This window comes from Oncorhynchus mykiss, chromosome 18 (genome assembly GCF_057628025.1).
Source record: "Oncorhynchus mykiss isolate SJ-2025 chromosome 18, ASM5762802v1, whole genome shotgun sequence".
Lineage (NCBI taxonomy): Eukaryota > Metazoa > Chordata > Actinopteri > Salmoniformes > Salmonidae > Oncorhynchus > Oncorhynchus mykiss.
The window spans coordinates 41760016-41778405 of NC_143039.1; the positions used below are offsets into that span (position 1 = coordinate 41760016).

An 18390-nucleotide genomic window follows, 5' to 3' on the forward strand; every position below is an offset into this window, starting at 1 on the left:
TCCACAGACGTCGCAATCACAACCACACTGCACACTGCACACTGCCCTATCCCATCTGGACAAGAGGAATACCTCCAGTGGGGAGAACAAGTATTTGATACACTGCCGATTTTGCAGGTTTTCCTACTTACAGGGCGTGTAGAGGTCTGTAATTTTTAAATACTTGTTCTCCTCACTATGTGAGAATGCTGTTCATCGACTACAGCTCAGCATTTAACACCATAGTACCCTCCAAACTCGTCATCAAGCTCGACACCCTGGGTCTCGACCCGGCCCTGTACAACTGGGTACTGGACATCCTGATGGGCCGCCCCCAGGTGGTGAGGGTAGGTAACAACATCTCCACCCCGCAGATCCTCAACACTGGGGCCCCACATGATTGTGGACTTCAGGAAACAGCAGAGGGAGCACCCCCTTATCCACATCGACGGGACAGTAGTGGAGAGGGTAGTAAGTTTTAAGTTCCTCGGCGTACACATCACGAACAAACTGAATTGGTCCATCCACACAGACAGCGTTGTGAAGAAGGCGCAGCAGCCTCTTCAACCTCAGGAGGCTGAAGAAATTTGGCTTGTCACTTAAAGCACTCACAAACTTCTACAGATGCACAATCGAGAGCATCCTGTCGGGATGTATCATCGCCTGGTACAGCAACTGCTCCCCCCACAACCGTAAGGCTCTCCAGAGGGTAGTGAGGTCTGCACAACGCATCACCGGGGGCAAACTACCTGCCCTCCAGGACACCTACACTTCCCGATGTCACAGGAAGGCCATAAAGATCATCAAGGACAACAACCACCCGAGCCACTGCCTGTTCACCCCGCTATCATCCAGAAGGAGAGGTCAGTACAGGTGCATCAAAGCAGGGACCGAGAGACTGAAAAACAGCTTCTATCTCAAGGCCATTAGACTGTTAAACAGCCACCACTAACATTGAGTGGCTGCTGCTAAGATACTGACTCAACTCCAGCCACTTTAATAATGGAAATTGATGTAAAAAAATGTATCACTAGCCACTTTAAACAATGCCACTTAATATAATGTTTACATACCCTACATTACTCATCTCATATGTATATACTGTTCTCGATACCATCTACTGCATCTGCCTATGCCGTTCTGTACCATCACTCATTCATATTTATCATACATCTTTATGTACATATTCTTTATCCCTTTACATGTGTGTGTATAAGGTAGTAGTTGTGGAATTGTTAGGTTAGATTACTCGTTGGTTATTACTGCATTGTCGGAACCAGAAGCACAAGCATTTCGCTACACTCGCATTAACTGCTAACCATGTGTATGTGACAAATAAAATTTGATTTGATTTGATCTTGACAAAGGAGAAATGCTCACTAACAGAGAAGTAAAGAAATTTGTGCACCACATTTGAGAGAAATACAGTTATTGTGTGTATGGAACATTTTTGTGATATTTTATTTCAGCTCAACAGTTTACATGTGTTTATAGTTTTGTTCAGTGTTCATACATTTAACACATTACACATAACCTACATATCAGTAGGGAGAGGTGTGCCGTCAGGGTTTATCTGTTTTTTTCAAACCAGGTTTGCTTTCCACTTGAGCTGAGATGGAAGGGAGTTCTATGCAATCATGGCATCTATCATGGCTCTTTAATACTGTACATTTTCTTGAATTTGTTCTGGATTTGGGGACTGTGAAAAGACCCCTTCGTGACATGTCTAGTGGGATAAGTGTGTGCATCAGATCTGTGTGTAAGTTGACTATGCAAACAATTTGGAATTTTCAACCTATTGTTTTGTATAAAATAATAAAAAAATGGATGCAGTCAGTCTCCTTTACTTTTAGCCAAGAGAGGCTGGCATGCATAATATTGGTATTGTCCATCTGATTACAGTGAATACGTTTTTCTAGGTCCTTCTAATCAAGATACAATCAAACTAAAGCCTGTAATACTTATTTTGTGGAGTGTGGTATATAAAAAGCAAAGCATCTCTTTATCACGGACAGACCATCTTTACAACCATTGAATCAATATGCTTTGACCATGACAGTTTACAATTTACAACAAACACCAAGTAATTTAGTCTCCTTAACTTGCTGAACTGCCACATTATTCATTAACCGATTCAGCTGAGGTCTAGAACTTGGGGAAAGATTTGCACCAAATAAAATGCTCCTAGTTTGGTCAGGGTGTGATCTGAGTGGGCATTCTATGTTGGATGTCTAGTTTGTCTGTTTCTGTGTTTGGCCTGATATGGTTCTCAATCAGAGGCATGTGTTAGTCATATTTAGGTAGCCTGTTTTGTCATTTTGGGTTGTGGGTGACTGTCTATGTTAGTTGCTTGTGTCAGCACAGGTCTCATTATAGCGTCACGGTCGTTATTAATTTATTGTTTTGTATAGTTTGTATTCAGTGTTCAGTGCTTTCTTTAATTAAAAAATCATCATGAACACATACCACGCTGCATTTTGGTCCGCTCCTTACGACGATCGTGACACCTAGTTTTAGAGATATTCAGGAATAGTTTAATAGTGGCCAACCATTCTAAAACGGAGCTGTGGTTGCTGACATGTATATGGTTGAATCATCAACGTACATAGACACACAGGCTTTGTTTAATGCAAGTGGCAGGTCATTAGTGAAAATAGAAAATAGTAGAGGCACAAGAGAGTAGTCCTGTGGTACACCACACTTTACATGTTTAACATTAGAGAAGAAAACCCTCTGTGTTCTATTAGATAGCTCTGAACCATGATATGGCAGAGGTTGTAAAGCCAGAACACATACACTACCTTTCAAAAGTTTGGGGTCACTTAGAAATGTCCTTGTTTTTGAAAGAAAAATTTTTTTTTGGTCCATTGGCATTGTTAAAGTTGTTAATGAGTATTGTAGCTGGAAACGGCAGATTCTTTTAATGGAATATCTCCATAGGCATACAGAGGCCCATTATCAGCAACCATCACTCTTGTGTTCCAATGGCACGTTGTGTTAGCTAATCCAAGTTTATCATTTTAAAAGGCTAATTGATCATTAGAAAACCCTTTTGCAATTATGTTAGCACAGCTGACAACTGTTGTCCTGATTAAAGAAGCAATAAAACTGTCCTTCTTTAGACTAGTTGAGTATCTGGAGCATCAGCATTTGTGGGTTCGATTATAGGCTCATAATGGCCAGAAACAAGTAACGTTCTTCTGAAACTCGTCAGTCTATTCTTGTTCTGAGAAATGAAGGCTATTCTATGCGAGAAATTGCCAAGAAACTGAGGATCTCGTACAACAATGTGTACTACTCCCTTCACAGAACAGCACAAACTATCTCTAACCAGAATAGAAAGAGGAGTGGAAGGCCCCGGTGCACAACTGAGCAAGAGGACATTAGTGTACATTAGTGTCTAGTTTGAGAAACGGACACCTCAAAAGTCCTCAACTGGCAGCTCATTAAATAGTACCCGCAAAACACCAGTCTCAACGTCAACAGTGAAGAGGCGACTCCGGGATGCTGGCCTTCTAGGCGGAGTTCCTCTGTCCAGTGTCTGTGTTCTTTTGCCCATCTTGATCTTTTATTTTTATTGGCCAGTCTGAGTTAATCTAAGATATGGCTTTTTCTTTGCGACTCTGCCAAGAAGGCCAGCATCCCAGAGTCACCTCTTCACTGTTGACGTTGAATCTTAGCTAGCAGTCATCATCATGAATCAAGTCGACAATCTCCTGGAAAATCATTTTTAATCCTTGTTTTATGAAGAGAAATAATGAATAGAAATTATAGATAAAACATATCGGGTGCTCATCGGCCATTGGACATAAACATTGCACAACAAGTTGGAAATCGTAAATTCAACAATGAGTGGTTGACAATTGGAAGGAATCAGTGACAGTGGCTAACTGCAAGCATTGCAAAGCAATCGTGAGCATGCTATTCAGTGGAGTGGCTGTGTGGTCCCAAATCTGGGATTAAGTGTCCCTTTTCCAAATATAAAATGATTTGTGCCGTGCTCAAAACAACTGTTAACTCAGAACTGTGAAAACTTGACTTCAGTGAGTTCAAGAGACTGGGAATTCTGGTAAAAACGAGCTCCGACTAGGAAACAGGTTTTAAACGGTCATTCAACTCAGAATTGTAAATCGGTAACTCGGGCCTCTTTCTAGAGCTACAACCTGAAGACCAATGACGTCATTATGATCCGACGTTGTTTTTTTCTGAGTTCCCAGTTGTCTTGAAAGCACCATAAATCCAGAGAATTCCGGACTTTGATGACAAAATTTGCCCATGATGGACCTCCATGCCACCTTCCTGTTCAAGTGAGCACAGCACAACAAGGTGAGTCCAAAAATGTCTTGTATGCTGCTGCATAAATGATGTAGTATGACAGGGAGATATGTTTACTGTAGCTAAGAAAGTAATACTAAGTGTATTTTGTGTAGTAAGCTTTTAGTAGCCCATGTGCCACACCCTAATTATTTGGTCTATTTACCCCTCTTAATTTTGCCAACTGTTCTGACTTGATGATGCACATGTAGCCTATAACCTGTTTTATAGAATTGTAATCATCCAATTTTGTAAGGGCTTTCATTGTCTGCTTATAGGCCCCCTTTATTTATCCTACGGTTCTGACTTGGTGTACAGGGAGAACACTGTAAGAACGGCCCATGTTCTGAATTCTGTCGTTGTACATTTCAAAAGCGCTAAACAAATAGTTATATTGACTACGTCCGTCCTAGCTCACTCATTAATGTCTTAATCGAAATTATGGATTGCCTCTCATCCGCTTGTCGTCCCATTATGCCATAGTTTGTACATATCAAATGTCAGTACAAAACCACATTTGTTTTAGCAAGTCAGCCAAATCAGGTATGTTTTTCTAAAACGCAGTAAATGAGCCAAATGAACTGTTTCGCTGCCAGACAAAACTCTGCTGATAGCCAGGTGTAGCAGTGGTAAGATGGTGGGACTGCTGTTGGGACAGCTTTATGTAGGCCCCGTTTGTCAATGTTATACTCCAATTATTGTATTGTTTAGTGTTGTGTTGTGTTGTGGCTTTGCTTGTATGCATCCCACTTTTTATATATATATTTTTTGCTCCACCAAGATTCACATGCTAAAATCACCACTGGGCCATTATACTATGGTCAGTACATCCAATGGGTATGGATACAGCTTTGAGCAGAGTTCTGTAGCACTGGTAAAAATGTCATCAATACATGTATATGATATAGTTCCTGTACTGTTTATAAACACCCTGGTAGGTTTATTAATAACCTGAACCAGATTACAGGTACGGCTCAGGGCGAAAAGGGTCCATATCAGGATATATCTTTACATGACAAGTGTTTTAATGTTCTAGAGACTACAGACCATTTCCAATGCTTGTTTTCAGTTTTGTGGATATGCACCATATTCTGACAAATTCTGAATCCAGATGTGCCTTTTAGACAAATATGATATTAGGATATAGGATATATATTAGGATGATATTAGGATTCGTCGGAATAATATCACACATGGACATTTCCTAAGGACTCATTCAATATCATTTCTCTCTTAACGTTGACAAATACTGACTGTATACATCAAACATCTGTGTTTTGTGAAGATTTGAAGCTACACTACATGACAAAGTATGTGGACACCTGCTCGTTGAACATCTAATTCCAAAATCATGGGCATTAATATGGAGTTGGTCCCCCCTTTGCTGCTATACCAGTCTAGACTCTTCTGGGAAGGGTTTCCACTATTTGTTGGAACATTGCTGTGGGGACTTGCTTCCATTCAGCCACAAGCATTAGTGAGGTCGGGCATTGATGTTGGGCGATTAGGCCTGGCTCACTGTCGGCATTCCAATTCATCCCAAAGGTGTTCGATGGGGTTGATGTCAAGGCTCTGTGCAGGCCAGTCATGTTCTTCGACACCGATCTCGACAAACCATTTCTGTATGGACCTCGCTTTGTGCACGGGGGCATTGTCATGCTGAACCAGGAAAGGGCCTTCCCCAAACTGTTGCCACAAAGTTGGAAGCACAGAATCGTCTAGAATGTCATTGTATGCTGTCGCGTTAAGATTTCCCTTCACTGGAACTAAGGGGCATAGCGAAACCATGAAAAACAGTCCCAGACCATTATTCCTCCTCCATCAAACTCTACAGTGGTAGGTACTATGCATTGGTGCAGGTAGCGTTCTTCTTGCATGCGTCCGTCGGACTGCCATATGGTGAAGAGTGATTCTTCACTGCTCCAGAGTCCAATGACAGCGAGCTATACACCTGTCGTGTCTTTGGCTATGCCGAATTAATTGCTATGCCATGCTATTCTATAAAATACTTTCTCCGTAATTAATATCACCTGATTGAGCTAATCAGGTAAATTTAATTAACTAGAGAGTCGGGCACCACAAAATAATATTTATAGAGCTGTTATCTTCCAAATAAACTCTTAAAGATTTAGCAATATTTTACATCAATAGCAGTCAACGTTAATCGTCATTTTACTTCAGTCTCATCTGAAAGTTGTAAATTCTTGGTTATCTGCAATAATCCTGGCTAACAGGTTGAATCAGCAATACAAAATTGCGTTTAATTATTTATTTACTAAATACCTAACTTATCACACAGAATAACATATACAAATAATTTATTATACCTGGATAATTCTTTACGTCATGGGAAACGTCCCTAGCGGGCTGAACAGATATGACAGCTTGTTACACAAAGGAAAAGGGGCTGGGTTTGAGTGAAAGAGCGGGACACTGGAACCGAGGAGAAGCTGTGCTATCGTAAATACAGTATCTTATGCATTCTAAATTACCGCCCATTTGGAAAAGGAAAATGCAATAAATATTTACTCTGAGCTGCGCTTCAGTAGGTTGGTGGTAGATGGGAGACCGTGTTGCCAAACCGAGTCCTCTGTCCTTTGAAAAATGTCTCTGGTGGTCACTTGGATAAGTTGTAGTAACGTCGTTGTGTGGTAGAAGGGATACTCTGTCGGTTCCTTCCTAACCTGTGTTTGCAGCTGCGGTCGCTAACTCAACGGCTAGGAGGTATCACTTCTGTCGTGAATAAGAGTTCAAGGTTCATACCATTCGCAACCAAAGCTCATGCTCATGTTGGCTTCGTTCTGTAGTTTTTGTCTGAACCATTCTGACATGGGATCGTCATCTCACATCCGCGGAACAGGAAGTTATGTTGTCGTCAAGAGCTTATATAGGAAGGGAGAAAAGGGGTGTGTGTCATAGTTTACAACCTCTGTCTCTTCACGTGGGCGGGCCACTGAGTGAGCAGCTCTAACTTATGAAAACCCACATCTCACATTTTAGAAGCTAAAATCCCATTTCATCCCATCACAAATAATTTCATATTCAAACATTTAAATTGAAAGACAATTCCATGTGAATCTGATAACTGATGTATAGACTTTCCACTGTGGAGTTTGTCATCTTATCATTGATGAGAATGTCTCAGATGACAACCGAACTGACATCATATTCATTAAGTACCACTGCATATGTTCAATTGTTCGGATTACCAGAATATATTTCATTTCCCCCCACATTCTGACGTTCCCAGAATCTCTATGTTAACCAAGGGGTTTTGCAAATGTAACCTTAGTAGGGGTAGAGAGCGGAAAAGGGGGGTATGACTGTCATAAACCAACCCCCAGGCCAACGTCATGACACACCCATCCAGCCGACGGCTGGTATTGCACATAGTGATTTTAGGCTTGTTTGCGGCTACTCGGCCATGGAAACCCATTCGGCCATGCAAACCCATTCGTCGGGAGCTTCATGAAATTTTCATGAAACTCCTGACGAACAGTTCTTGTGCTGCCGTTGCTTCCAGAGGCAGTTTGGAACTCAGTAGTGAGTGTTTCAACCGAAGACAGATGATTTTTACATGCTACGCACTTCAGTACTCACCCATTCTGTGAGCGGTCCCATTCTGTGAGCTTGCATGGCCTACCACTTTGCGGCTGAGCCGTTGTTGCTCCTAGACGTTTTCACTTCACAAAAACAGCACTTACAGTTGACCGGGGCAGCTCTAGCAGGACAGAAATTTAAGGAACTGACTTGTTGGAAAGGTGGCATTCTATGACGATGCCACTTTGAAAGCCACCGAGCTCTTCAGTAAGGCCATTCTACTGCCAATATTTGACTATGGAGATTGCATGGCTGTGTGCTCAATTTTATACACCTGTCAGCAACATGTGTGGCTGAAATAGCCAAATCCACTAATATGAAGGGGTGTCCACATACTTTTGTATATATAGTGTATATTGATTCCAGATAAGCTTATTTTGGCTGCGGTCCATATCCAAATCTTTTTGATATGCTGAAGATAAGGACAATTCCTAATGCATTTCTGTGTTTTCATCACATGCTCAATCATTTCACAAATATGTGATTCATATTTTTCTTTCATGCATGTAATTTTGACTCATTAGATATCCTGAGATAGGCCTATTTGGACATCTCATGTACTTTATTTGATGACAAATACTGACGGTATTGTACATTTTCTCAGCACGTACAATGCATATGCTCTTGAATGAGGTCCATATCAGAATATAGCATTTTCATATGCTAATGATATGTATTTTCTGATACTTATTTTAGGTTTTAAGGACATGCTCAATAATTTGACAAATATTAAATCCATATAATTCTTTCAGACATTTGCTATAATTGTTGTATTCCCTGTGGATAAAGGCGCACGCAAACCTCAAGCTAAAGGCACTGTAACTGGCAACCTAGCAACAAGAATCATGTATTTTCTGCTGTGGTGTTCCAACTGTCATTTTTTATTTGGGCGCCACAAATGAGTGTGTAAACAGTGTGTGGTAGAGCTGACAACTGGAGAAACAAAAGAAGTGAGAAGCTGTTCAGAAAACACCTGAAAGAAGTTAACGCTAAAGTGAGTAGCTAATTCGTGAAGTTTTATTTGTCTTAGTAACTAGAATCAAGAACATGATCTAATTTGGCCAGCAGCCAGTCGTGCTAGCTAGCTAACGTTAGCTAGGCTTGATAAGGTGAAAAGCTAAATGGTAGCCTACAATAGCTAACAAATAACAAAATGGCCTTCCCTTCAGGGATTCTTTTGACCCCCTATCAAGCCTCAATGTGACAGCTAATGTTTTAAAACATATATGTTTGGATGTTAAATGACGATACGGAGGCATTGATGCGAGTAACCAGTCTTGTTCAGTACATTGCAATACATCCGGGTATCTCAAGCACACCGGTAAAACACTGGAGTTGCAGTAATTAACATTTACCATCAGATGGCATCTGAGTCACCTGACTGTCTAAGGGGAGTATTGATGGGCGAGGGAGTGGCTCACCTGTGATCCGCTGGCTCTTTGCCCAGTGCCTCAGGCCCCATGTGACTTGCTGGGGTTCCGTCCTTTGTCACGCGTCCCCTATGACCATCAGGGTTCTGAGTAGAAATCACAAGTGCAATATAACAAAACACAGTTTAGCTTGTTGTTAATCCACCTGGCGTGTCAGATTAAAAAAAAGCTTTACAGCAAAAGCTATCCAAGCGTTTATGTTAGAACATCTCTCTCAGCAGACAAAACGTTACAAACAGCTAGCAGCATAGTAGATTGGTCACGAAAGTCAGAAAAGCAATAAAATTAATCGCTTACCTTTGATCTTTGGATGTTTGCACTCACGAGACCCAGTTACACAATAAATAAATGTTCCTTTTGTTCCATAAAGATTATTTTAAAATATTTTTATATCCAAAATACCTCCATTTGGTTGGCGAGTTTTGTTCAGAAATCCACAGGCTCGAGCGGTCACGACGGGGCAGACGAAAATAGTAGTAGAAAATAGTATCCGTAACGTTCGTAGAAACATGTCAAATGTTTTTAGAATCAATCCTCAGGTTGTTTTTACAATAAATAATCAATAGTCAATCAATAATCAGTAGCTTTTTCAATAGGAGAGAGAGAGAAAATGTCTGCTCCAAGCTGTTGCACATGCAAAAATCTGCTGGCACCCAGCCATCCACTGACGCGATGTGATCCTTCTCACTCATTTTTCAGAATAAAAGCCTGAAACTATGTCTAAAGACTGTTCACACCACGTGGAAGCCATAGGGAAAGGAATCTGGTTGATATCCCTTTAAATGGAAGGAAGGCATGCAATGGAACAGGGAGATTAGTTTCTCTTAGGCACTTCCTTGTTGGATTTTCCTCAGGTTTTCGCCTGCAATATCAGTTCTGTTATACTCACAGATAATATTGACAGTTTTGGAAACTTTAGAGTGTTTTCTATCCTAATCTGACAATTATATGCATATTCTAGCTTCTGGGCCTGAGAAATAGGCCGTTTCATTTGGGTACGTTTTTCATCCAAACATCAAAATACTGCCCCCTACACTCAACAGATGGAATCCCATATCAAAATATTTTTCAACCAGCACAGGCTTCATTAAATCAGAAATAGCGATTAAATGTTCAGTTGTTTTTTGAAAATCTTCCTCTGATTTACAATCCAAAGGGTCCCAGCTACAACATGCATGGTTGTCTTGTTAGATAAAATCCTTCTTTATATCCCAAAAAGTCAGTTTAGTTGGCGCCATCGATTTGAGTAATCCACTCGTTCAACATTCAGAGAAAGGAATCTTAAAAGCTACCCCTAAACTTTGTTAAGACAAGTCAAAATGCATTTCTAGTTAATCATCGAGTACCCTAAAATGTATTTGAATGTAATTAAACTATAATATTTAGAAGTATGGTCAATAGGAAAGCAAAATTAGCAGGTGCGCGTCCTCTTCGTCACGCGCACGCACAGACTGATTTCCAACTCTGACTCCTAGTACTAAAACTCAAAATGTTTCCTCGTTTGGGAAGAAACATGCCTGAAACCTTGAACAAAGATTGTTGACATCTAGTGGAACAAGAGGAATTGAAATCTGGGAGCTTGAATTGCATATGCCTAGCTTTTCATTGTAAGAGCATGGGATCTCAAAAAAAAAGGTTTTCAGGATGGTTTTTCTTTGCTTTTCTCCTACCATATCAACTGTGTTATAGTCTCATACATTATTTTAACATTTCTACAAACTTAAGTGTTTTCTATCCAATGGCACCAATTCTATGCATATCCTGGCTTCTGGGCCTGAGTAACAGGTACATGAGCAAATCAGTCAGACAGGAAGTGGAGAAAAATAGACCTTAGCCTGAAGATGTTCGTCACACACATTATCAAGCATTGCACACAAATTATCCAGATAATGAATGAACCCCAGCCTAAAACCCCAAACAGCAAGCAATGCCGATCTAGAAGCATGGTGGCTAGGAAAAACTCCCTAGAAAGAACATTGTTTGACTAATATAATCAGTCAATCAGGCATATGTGAGTGTCAGTTGGTGTATGTTTGTGATGTGGGGCTAAAGCTACTGACCCGGAAGCTAGGCTCTCTCACTTCTCCCAGTCTTTTGGGAGGTTGGGTGGATAATTAGCCTGTCGTAGCGGATGTTTGCAATGTCCCACTGCTCTCTGGCAGCTTTCATGGCTGGGATAAGTTATTTCCGCCTTTGGTGCCTAGTTTCTTTGTAGTCCTCGTTAAGGATGATGTTGGTTCCTCTCAAGTTCTTGGCTTTTTACAGGACGGACATTTTGTCCTTAAACCCTAGGAACTTGATCAGTATCGGCCTGGGTCTTTCACCTGGGCTGGTTACAGGTTTTCCACCTCAATCTTCCTATGGTCCATCTGGAGCTTTTCAGTGATCAATTTTCATACTTTCTCCTCAGACTCAGCTTAGTTCTCGTGTGAAGACTCTGGTATGCCATCCACAATGATGTTATGACTCCTGGATTGTCCCTGTAGATAGTCTGTTTTCCCAGGTATTGTTAATAATGATTCACAGACAGTGCTGATGTCATCTCGCATGGACTTACAGTTAGGTGTCATATTGTTGCAAGTCTCTTTCAGGACATCCACCTCTCCTTGGGAGAACTGCAAATTGTTCTTAATGTCCTGGACCTCTCTGGTCAGATCATCCATTATTTTATTAGTTGAGTCCATCAGTATTTGGACAAAGCTCTTGAAGTTATTTTCCTGTTGTTGTAAGAACTGCTTGTTTAAAAGATCCATCACCTGTGATAGAGAAACACTGTCCTCTCCGTTACTCCCACCGGCTTTGGTTTTGTATGTCATGGTAGCAACGTAGGCTAACGCTGGTACTCCATGCAGTTCCAGACAGGGCAGGTTGCAGGGCAGATGGAAACAGCAAGACACAGAAGGGATTTGACAGCCACAAGCCTGGGACAATCTGTGGCCCCAGCCACAAGGGATAACCGTGTCGCAGGCTGTGTGATGCTGAGGAGTATTTAAGTCTGTAATAAAACCCTTTTGTGGGGAAAAACTAATTCAGATTGGATGGGCCTGGCTCCCCAGTGGGTGGCTGACTAAATACTTATATATATATAGTGGGTGGCACCTGTTTGAACTTGTTATCAGTATAAAAGACACCTGCCACAACCTCAAACAGTCACACTCCAAACTCCACTATGGCCAAGACAAAAGAGCTGTCAAAGGACACCAGAAACAAAATTGTAGACCTGCATCAGGCTGGGAAGACTGAATCTGCAATAGGTAAGCAGCTTGGTTTGAAGAAATCAACTGTGGGAGCAATTATTAGGAAATGGAAGACATACAAGACCACTGATAATCTCCCTCGGTCTGGGGCTCCACGCAAGATCTCACCCCGTGGGGTCAAAATGATCACAAGAACGGTGGACAAAAATCCCAGAACCACACGGGGGGACCTAGTGAATGACCTGCAGAGAGCTGGGACCAAAGTAACAAAGCCTACCATCAGTAACACACTATGCCGCCAGGGACTCAAATCCTGCAGTGCCAGACGTGTCCTCCTGCTTAAGCTAGTACATGTCCAGGCCCGTCTGAAGTTTGCTAGAGAGCATTTGGATGATCTAGAAGAAGATTGGGAGAATGTCATATGGTCAGATGAAACCAAAATATTACTTTTTGGTAAAAACTCAACTCGTCGTGTTTGGAGGACAAAGAATGCTGAGTTGCATCCAAAGAACACCATACCTACTGTGAAGCATGAAGGTGGAAACATCATGCTTTGGGGCTGTTTTTCTGCAAAGGGACCAGGACGACTGATCCGTGTAAAGGAAAGAATGAATGGGGCCATGTATCGTGAGATTTTGAGTGAAAACCTCCTTCCATCAGCAAGGGCATTGAAGATGAAATGTGGCCGGGTCTTTCAGCATGACAATGATCCCAAACACACCGCCCGGGCAACGAAGGAGTGGCTTCGTAAGAAGCATTTCAAGGTCTTGGAGTGTCCTTGCCAGTCTCCAGATCTCAACCCCATAGAAAATCTTTGGAGGGAGTTGAAAGTCCGTGTTTCCTAGCAACAGCCCCAAAACAGCACTGCTCTAGAGGAGATCTGCATGGAGGAATGGGCCAAAATACCAGCAACAGTGTGTGAAAACCTTGTGAAGACTTACAGAAAACGTTTGACCTCTGCCATTGCCAACAAAGGGTATATAACAAAGTATTGAGATAAACTTTTGTTATTGACCAAATACTTATTTTCCACCATAATTTCAAATAAATTAAGAAAAATCCTACAATGTGATTTTCTGGATTTTTTTTCTCATTTTGTCTGTCATAGTTGAAGTGTACCTATGATGAAAATGACAGGCCTCTCATCTTTTTAAGTGGGAGAACTTGCACAATTGGTGGCTGACTAAGTACTTTTTTGCCCCAGTGTGTGTGTATATATACATATATATATATATATATATATATATATATATATATATATATATATATATATATATATATTTTACACCAAATACAAACATACATACTGTATATACGAACAACAACTTACAGACGTACACAAACAACGACAATCTCCTCTGCCCAGACCTGCATGCTCACAACCTCATTCCTAGTGCCTGCATTATTGTTTGCCACATGGCCTTAAATTGTATCAATTTGTTTTTCTTGGTCTCCCATGCTATTTCAATAAAACATGATTAGATTTTTCCATTGTGTTAAGGATGGCAGATTGATCAAACTTTTTCAATAGAACACTTTTTCAGTGACTTTCAAAACAACAAACTGTGCTCTCCCTCGTTCCGCGTTGCCTCTCAGTGAATAGAAGGAGAAACATGGAAGACCTGTATCCAGTTGCTGTTAAAAAAATGGAACCATGATGCTGTTTCCCTGGATAAGTAGTGAGAAGCTAGAATGACATATTGAAGTCAGCATGTTCCTTATGTTGATGACGACCTCCCTGCAAAAAAACAGCCCAGTCTGACCATGAGATGGCAAGCCCCTACTGCTGCCGAGGCCTGATAAGTGTCCCTCACCCCTGCCTCTCATCTCCCCCGCACGGTGCAGTGCCAGGGCCCTACGACAAAACCCTGTCAAATTAGCCAACCAGGTGACTGAAGAGATGAGGGAGAAGAAAAATGGCAGCATTCAGCAGAAATGCAGATTTCTGGCCTATTAGGCTAATGAAAGATTAATGCTATAATTAAATAAAATGTCTGAGAGCAAATTTAGAGAGCTCTTTCTTCCATGGTTGAATATAGCCAAATCTTTTGTTAAAATAATTGCTAAAAATGTTCCTTATGGGACACTATAATTCACATGATTTTACGTATAGCTGTTATCGATATGATACATCTTGCTCATCTTATTGTCTAAAGTGGACAGCTGCCTGCAGATCCATGTCATCATCTAATGACATACAAATCTATGCATCTGCTGGGTGTGATACATTCAGTCACAATGGCTCAGGATGAGTTAAATGCATTCAATTGTACAACTGACTAGGTGTCCCCCTTTCGCTTGTATGTATGCAGAATAATTAGATACTTAAAGCTACAGCCCGGGATCTGGGAATGTGTTTAATGATCATTTCAAGTCTTGATATAGAGTATACTCTGTCACTACCATTTTGTTATTTTTCGAATACCAGAATGTAGCTTTAAAACCAGTGTGATCTGGGTTGTATGGGAACAGACTCCTTCTTCTAGAAGCAGTCATTGATGGTATACCAGCCTATGGCTGAACATGAGGTAGAGATCAGCTCACAGAGATACATTGGAACTTATGTCCTGACCTGATCCACTCACTGTGATCCTAATCTAGCGGTTGAAAGTTCACGTTAGATTGAACAGTCGGCCAAAGTCTAGAAAAACTAAAAATCAATGATGGTTATCTTGTAATGTGAGTCAACTTGTTGTTATATTGATTTTCATTTAACGACAAGGTTCCTAAAACCATGGCAGAGGCTGTGTCTGAAATGGCACCCTCTTCCATAGAAATACATTAAATGTGTTATTTTTAATTACATGCACTATTCCTTATGCACATTCAATATTCCATTGTCAAAAGAAGTGCACTATGTAGGGAATAGAGTGCCATTTCGGATGCACTCAGAGTCTCTACAGTACACACAGTTGGACATAGATAAGTTCACTTCACTTCAAGGATGCCCAGCATTGCTGTTTAGCTCAGAGGAGAGGGTCAACTTGTTACAGATTAGGAACACTTACATTTAGACAGAGAGTAATGTGTCAAGCAGTGGTATTATGTCTATGTCTCTTTGAAAGCACATTAAACCACTCTTTATGAGAAATTACATACCATATCCGAACTAGGCAGGAAGTGAAATATAGTCCAAGATATTGACACAATCATTTATCCCTGCATTGTGATCTGTAGACCTGGGTCACTCTTTTGAAACGCACACCAATTCTTTAGATTCTTTCCCTTCCCTGCCAGTCTTCAGGAGGCAGCGTCGATGATACAGATAGGGAGGTACAATGTGTCTAAAGATCACTTCTAAAGCAGCTCTCCTCCCTTCTTCTTCTTCTCCATCCGAACTCTCTTCAGGATTCTAAAGCGCCCTGAAGGACAAGAAAATTCAAAAGAGCCCCGTAACCCCATTGTCACTGAGGACAAATTCAAGTGACGGCCTAGGCCTGGGCTGTACCCCATAAGACACTCCCCACCACACACACACCACACATGCCATCCTTCAATCTCACTGTCAGGTCAACTGTGAAAAAGACTATGAAAACTTTCCATGAGAGCGACAGGCCTGATTGATGAATGAGTGATCACAGGTTTTTAGACAGCAAAATGCTAACGTACCACCAACGTCTTTCCTGTCCTTCAGAGTGCCCTGTCCCCAAAGCGGCCTGTCCCAATGGTTCTGACTGGTGGTCCCAGGTGGCTTCAGGACATCACCTGGCTGGCAGCAGAAGATGGCAAGAACAACTGTGTAGTGTACAGCATAGGTACGTACCCTATTTGTTCTTTCACTAACACTGTACTATTGGGAACAGGTCTCCCTCGTTAAGGTGTCTATCGACCTGAGGGGACTTCCAGGTTTAGTAAAAGCTAGAGTAGAAAATCTTGTCTTTAACACAAACTGTAGTAATCAACTTCCCTGGAGACTGTGAGAGCAGGGATGTGTCTTTGGAGGTCTTTACATATAGTTGAAGTAGGAAGTTTACATACACCTTAGCCAAATACATTTAAACTCAGTTTTGCATTTGAGTCTATTTGTACTCAGTTGACTATTTTTTTAAATTCAAGAGCATGAAGTTTTCAAGACACCGACTATCGTTTATTGTAAGAAGTGGTGCATTTATTCAACATATTACTTCCTTTACAGTTTTCAATGATTCTGTATATTTAATGTTGTTGCTTAATATACCGCTTACAGTTGCAATTCGTTGTCATAAAGAAGAGTTGTCCTTGATTCAACTGTAAGCTGTCTGTATATTAAGCAACATCATTGAATCTATAAAATCATTCCATATTAACAACAAACATAAACATGACATTTCCATGAAATTAACACCCCTAAAATGTGTAGGCATAATGTTAATAATTCACTTCAGTTATCATTGTTTGACGAAATCAAAGCTCTAAATGCTTTTTAAAATATGAAGACTTCAGGCAACGAGAAGCTTTTCAGGTCACTATCAGTTATCTTAGGACACAGAGCAACACTGAGAGTGAAGAATAACAGAACATCTCCACCAATGTCATATTCTATTATCAGTCTGTTGAAAGAGAATTGTATCCTGAGGGAGACTCCACAGACACAGCATCGACAGCAGCAGCCAGTCAGTGTGCTGCGATTGTGTTTAATTAAAACACAACAGAGATGAACTGAATCATGCTTCTCAGAGGGAAGTTAGTCATGAATTGTACACAGCGGTAATTGATTGGGTTTAGCCACAGTAGTCAGGCTGGATAGAGACTGGATGGGGTGGCAGAGGATCAGACAGAAAACAGAGGCCTATAATCTATAGCTGGGCAGTGGGTAGTTCTGTCACTGAGATAATGCCACTGTACAGAACATTGGCTGTGGATGGGTGATTTTAGAAGATGTTTTAAGTATTGATAGTTTACTCATCTGATCTATTGTAGCTACTGTAACATGCTAGTACTTTATTCGTATTTAGTGGACAGACGCACGTGACATAGGATGGTATGTCAACAGACTGTGGTATGCAACGATTAATGAGGAATTTCTCACTGATCATTTGGACAAATTACAATTTAGCAGGTGTTTGCATATTTTCGAATCTTGGAATTGGAGGGGACATTTGGCCCATGGTTTGGCTCTGATGCATTTACTCAAGATTTTAGTTTTGGGTTTCTGAGATTAATACTGTATATGCCAACTGTTCTTGGTGTTTGTTTCAAAACACATTAATAAAGAAGGGTGCCTCACATAATTTCATCTTTGCTGGTGACTTCAAATGTGACTTTCTGTAGAGGTTTTCAGTGCCTTTTACGATGAGGTGCATTGCTTTAAAATATTTTTTCGTTTAATCGTGTCTGGATTGTTACCAGATTTGATTGTGAGAATTCACTTAAGCAGAAATGGAGAAACAGAATCTCTTGCTCCATTGACTCCCGGTGCCAAAATGGCAGCACATATTATTTATGTGTTTTATATATGCTCTCTATACTGTCAGAAGGCTTTTGGCTTATCTTGAATGACTGTCAGGGCCTGCATGGGATGTCAGAGGAAAGGAAGGAAATATATGAGATTATTAAACTCTGCTGGATGTTGTCGGAAGGTCTGACGACACGTCATAAAGCCTGGTTTGATCAATGCTGGACGAGGTGACAAGACTTAAGTCCTTATCGTGCCCTAGTCCCTGATGCTCGTAGACGGTTGTTAGGACTAGGCAGGGGGTTTAGACTGTTCATTAGATGGTAGCTAGGCCCTAGTCGCTGCACTTAGATGTATCATCTCTCCCCCGTCTCGCTCCTCCTCCCTTCATCCCCCTTCTCCCTGACTGATATGTGACAGCCTTATGGAAGTTGCTTGCTCTGAGGAAACATAATGGAAGTGCGGGGTCGGGACGCAGCAGGGTGAAACTGAGGCC

At 41.1% G+C, this 18390-nt stretch overlaps 1 protein-coding gene across 1 annotated transcript in view; it reads left to right on the forward strand.

Moving 5' to 3' along the window:
- Nucleotides 1-18390, forward strand: part of LOC110496055 (zinc finger protein ZFPM2-like) — a 111740-nt gene that overhangs the window by 61686 nt on the left and 31664 nt on the right. Inside the window, exon 5 of the mRNA XM_036952532.2 lies at nucleotides 16155-16275. Within this exon, the coding sequence (XP_036808427.1) occupies nucleotides 16155-16275 (121 nt within the window). The remainder of the gene's footprint in view (nucleotides 1-16154; nucleotides 16276-18390) is intronic.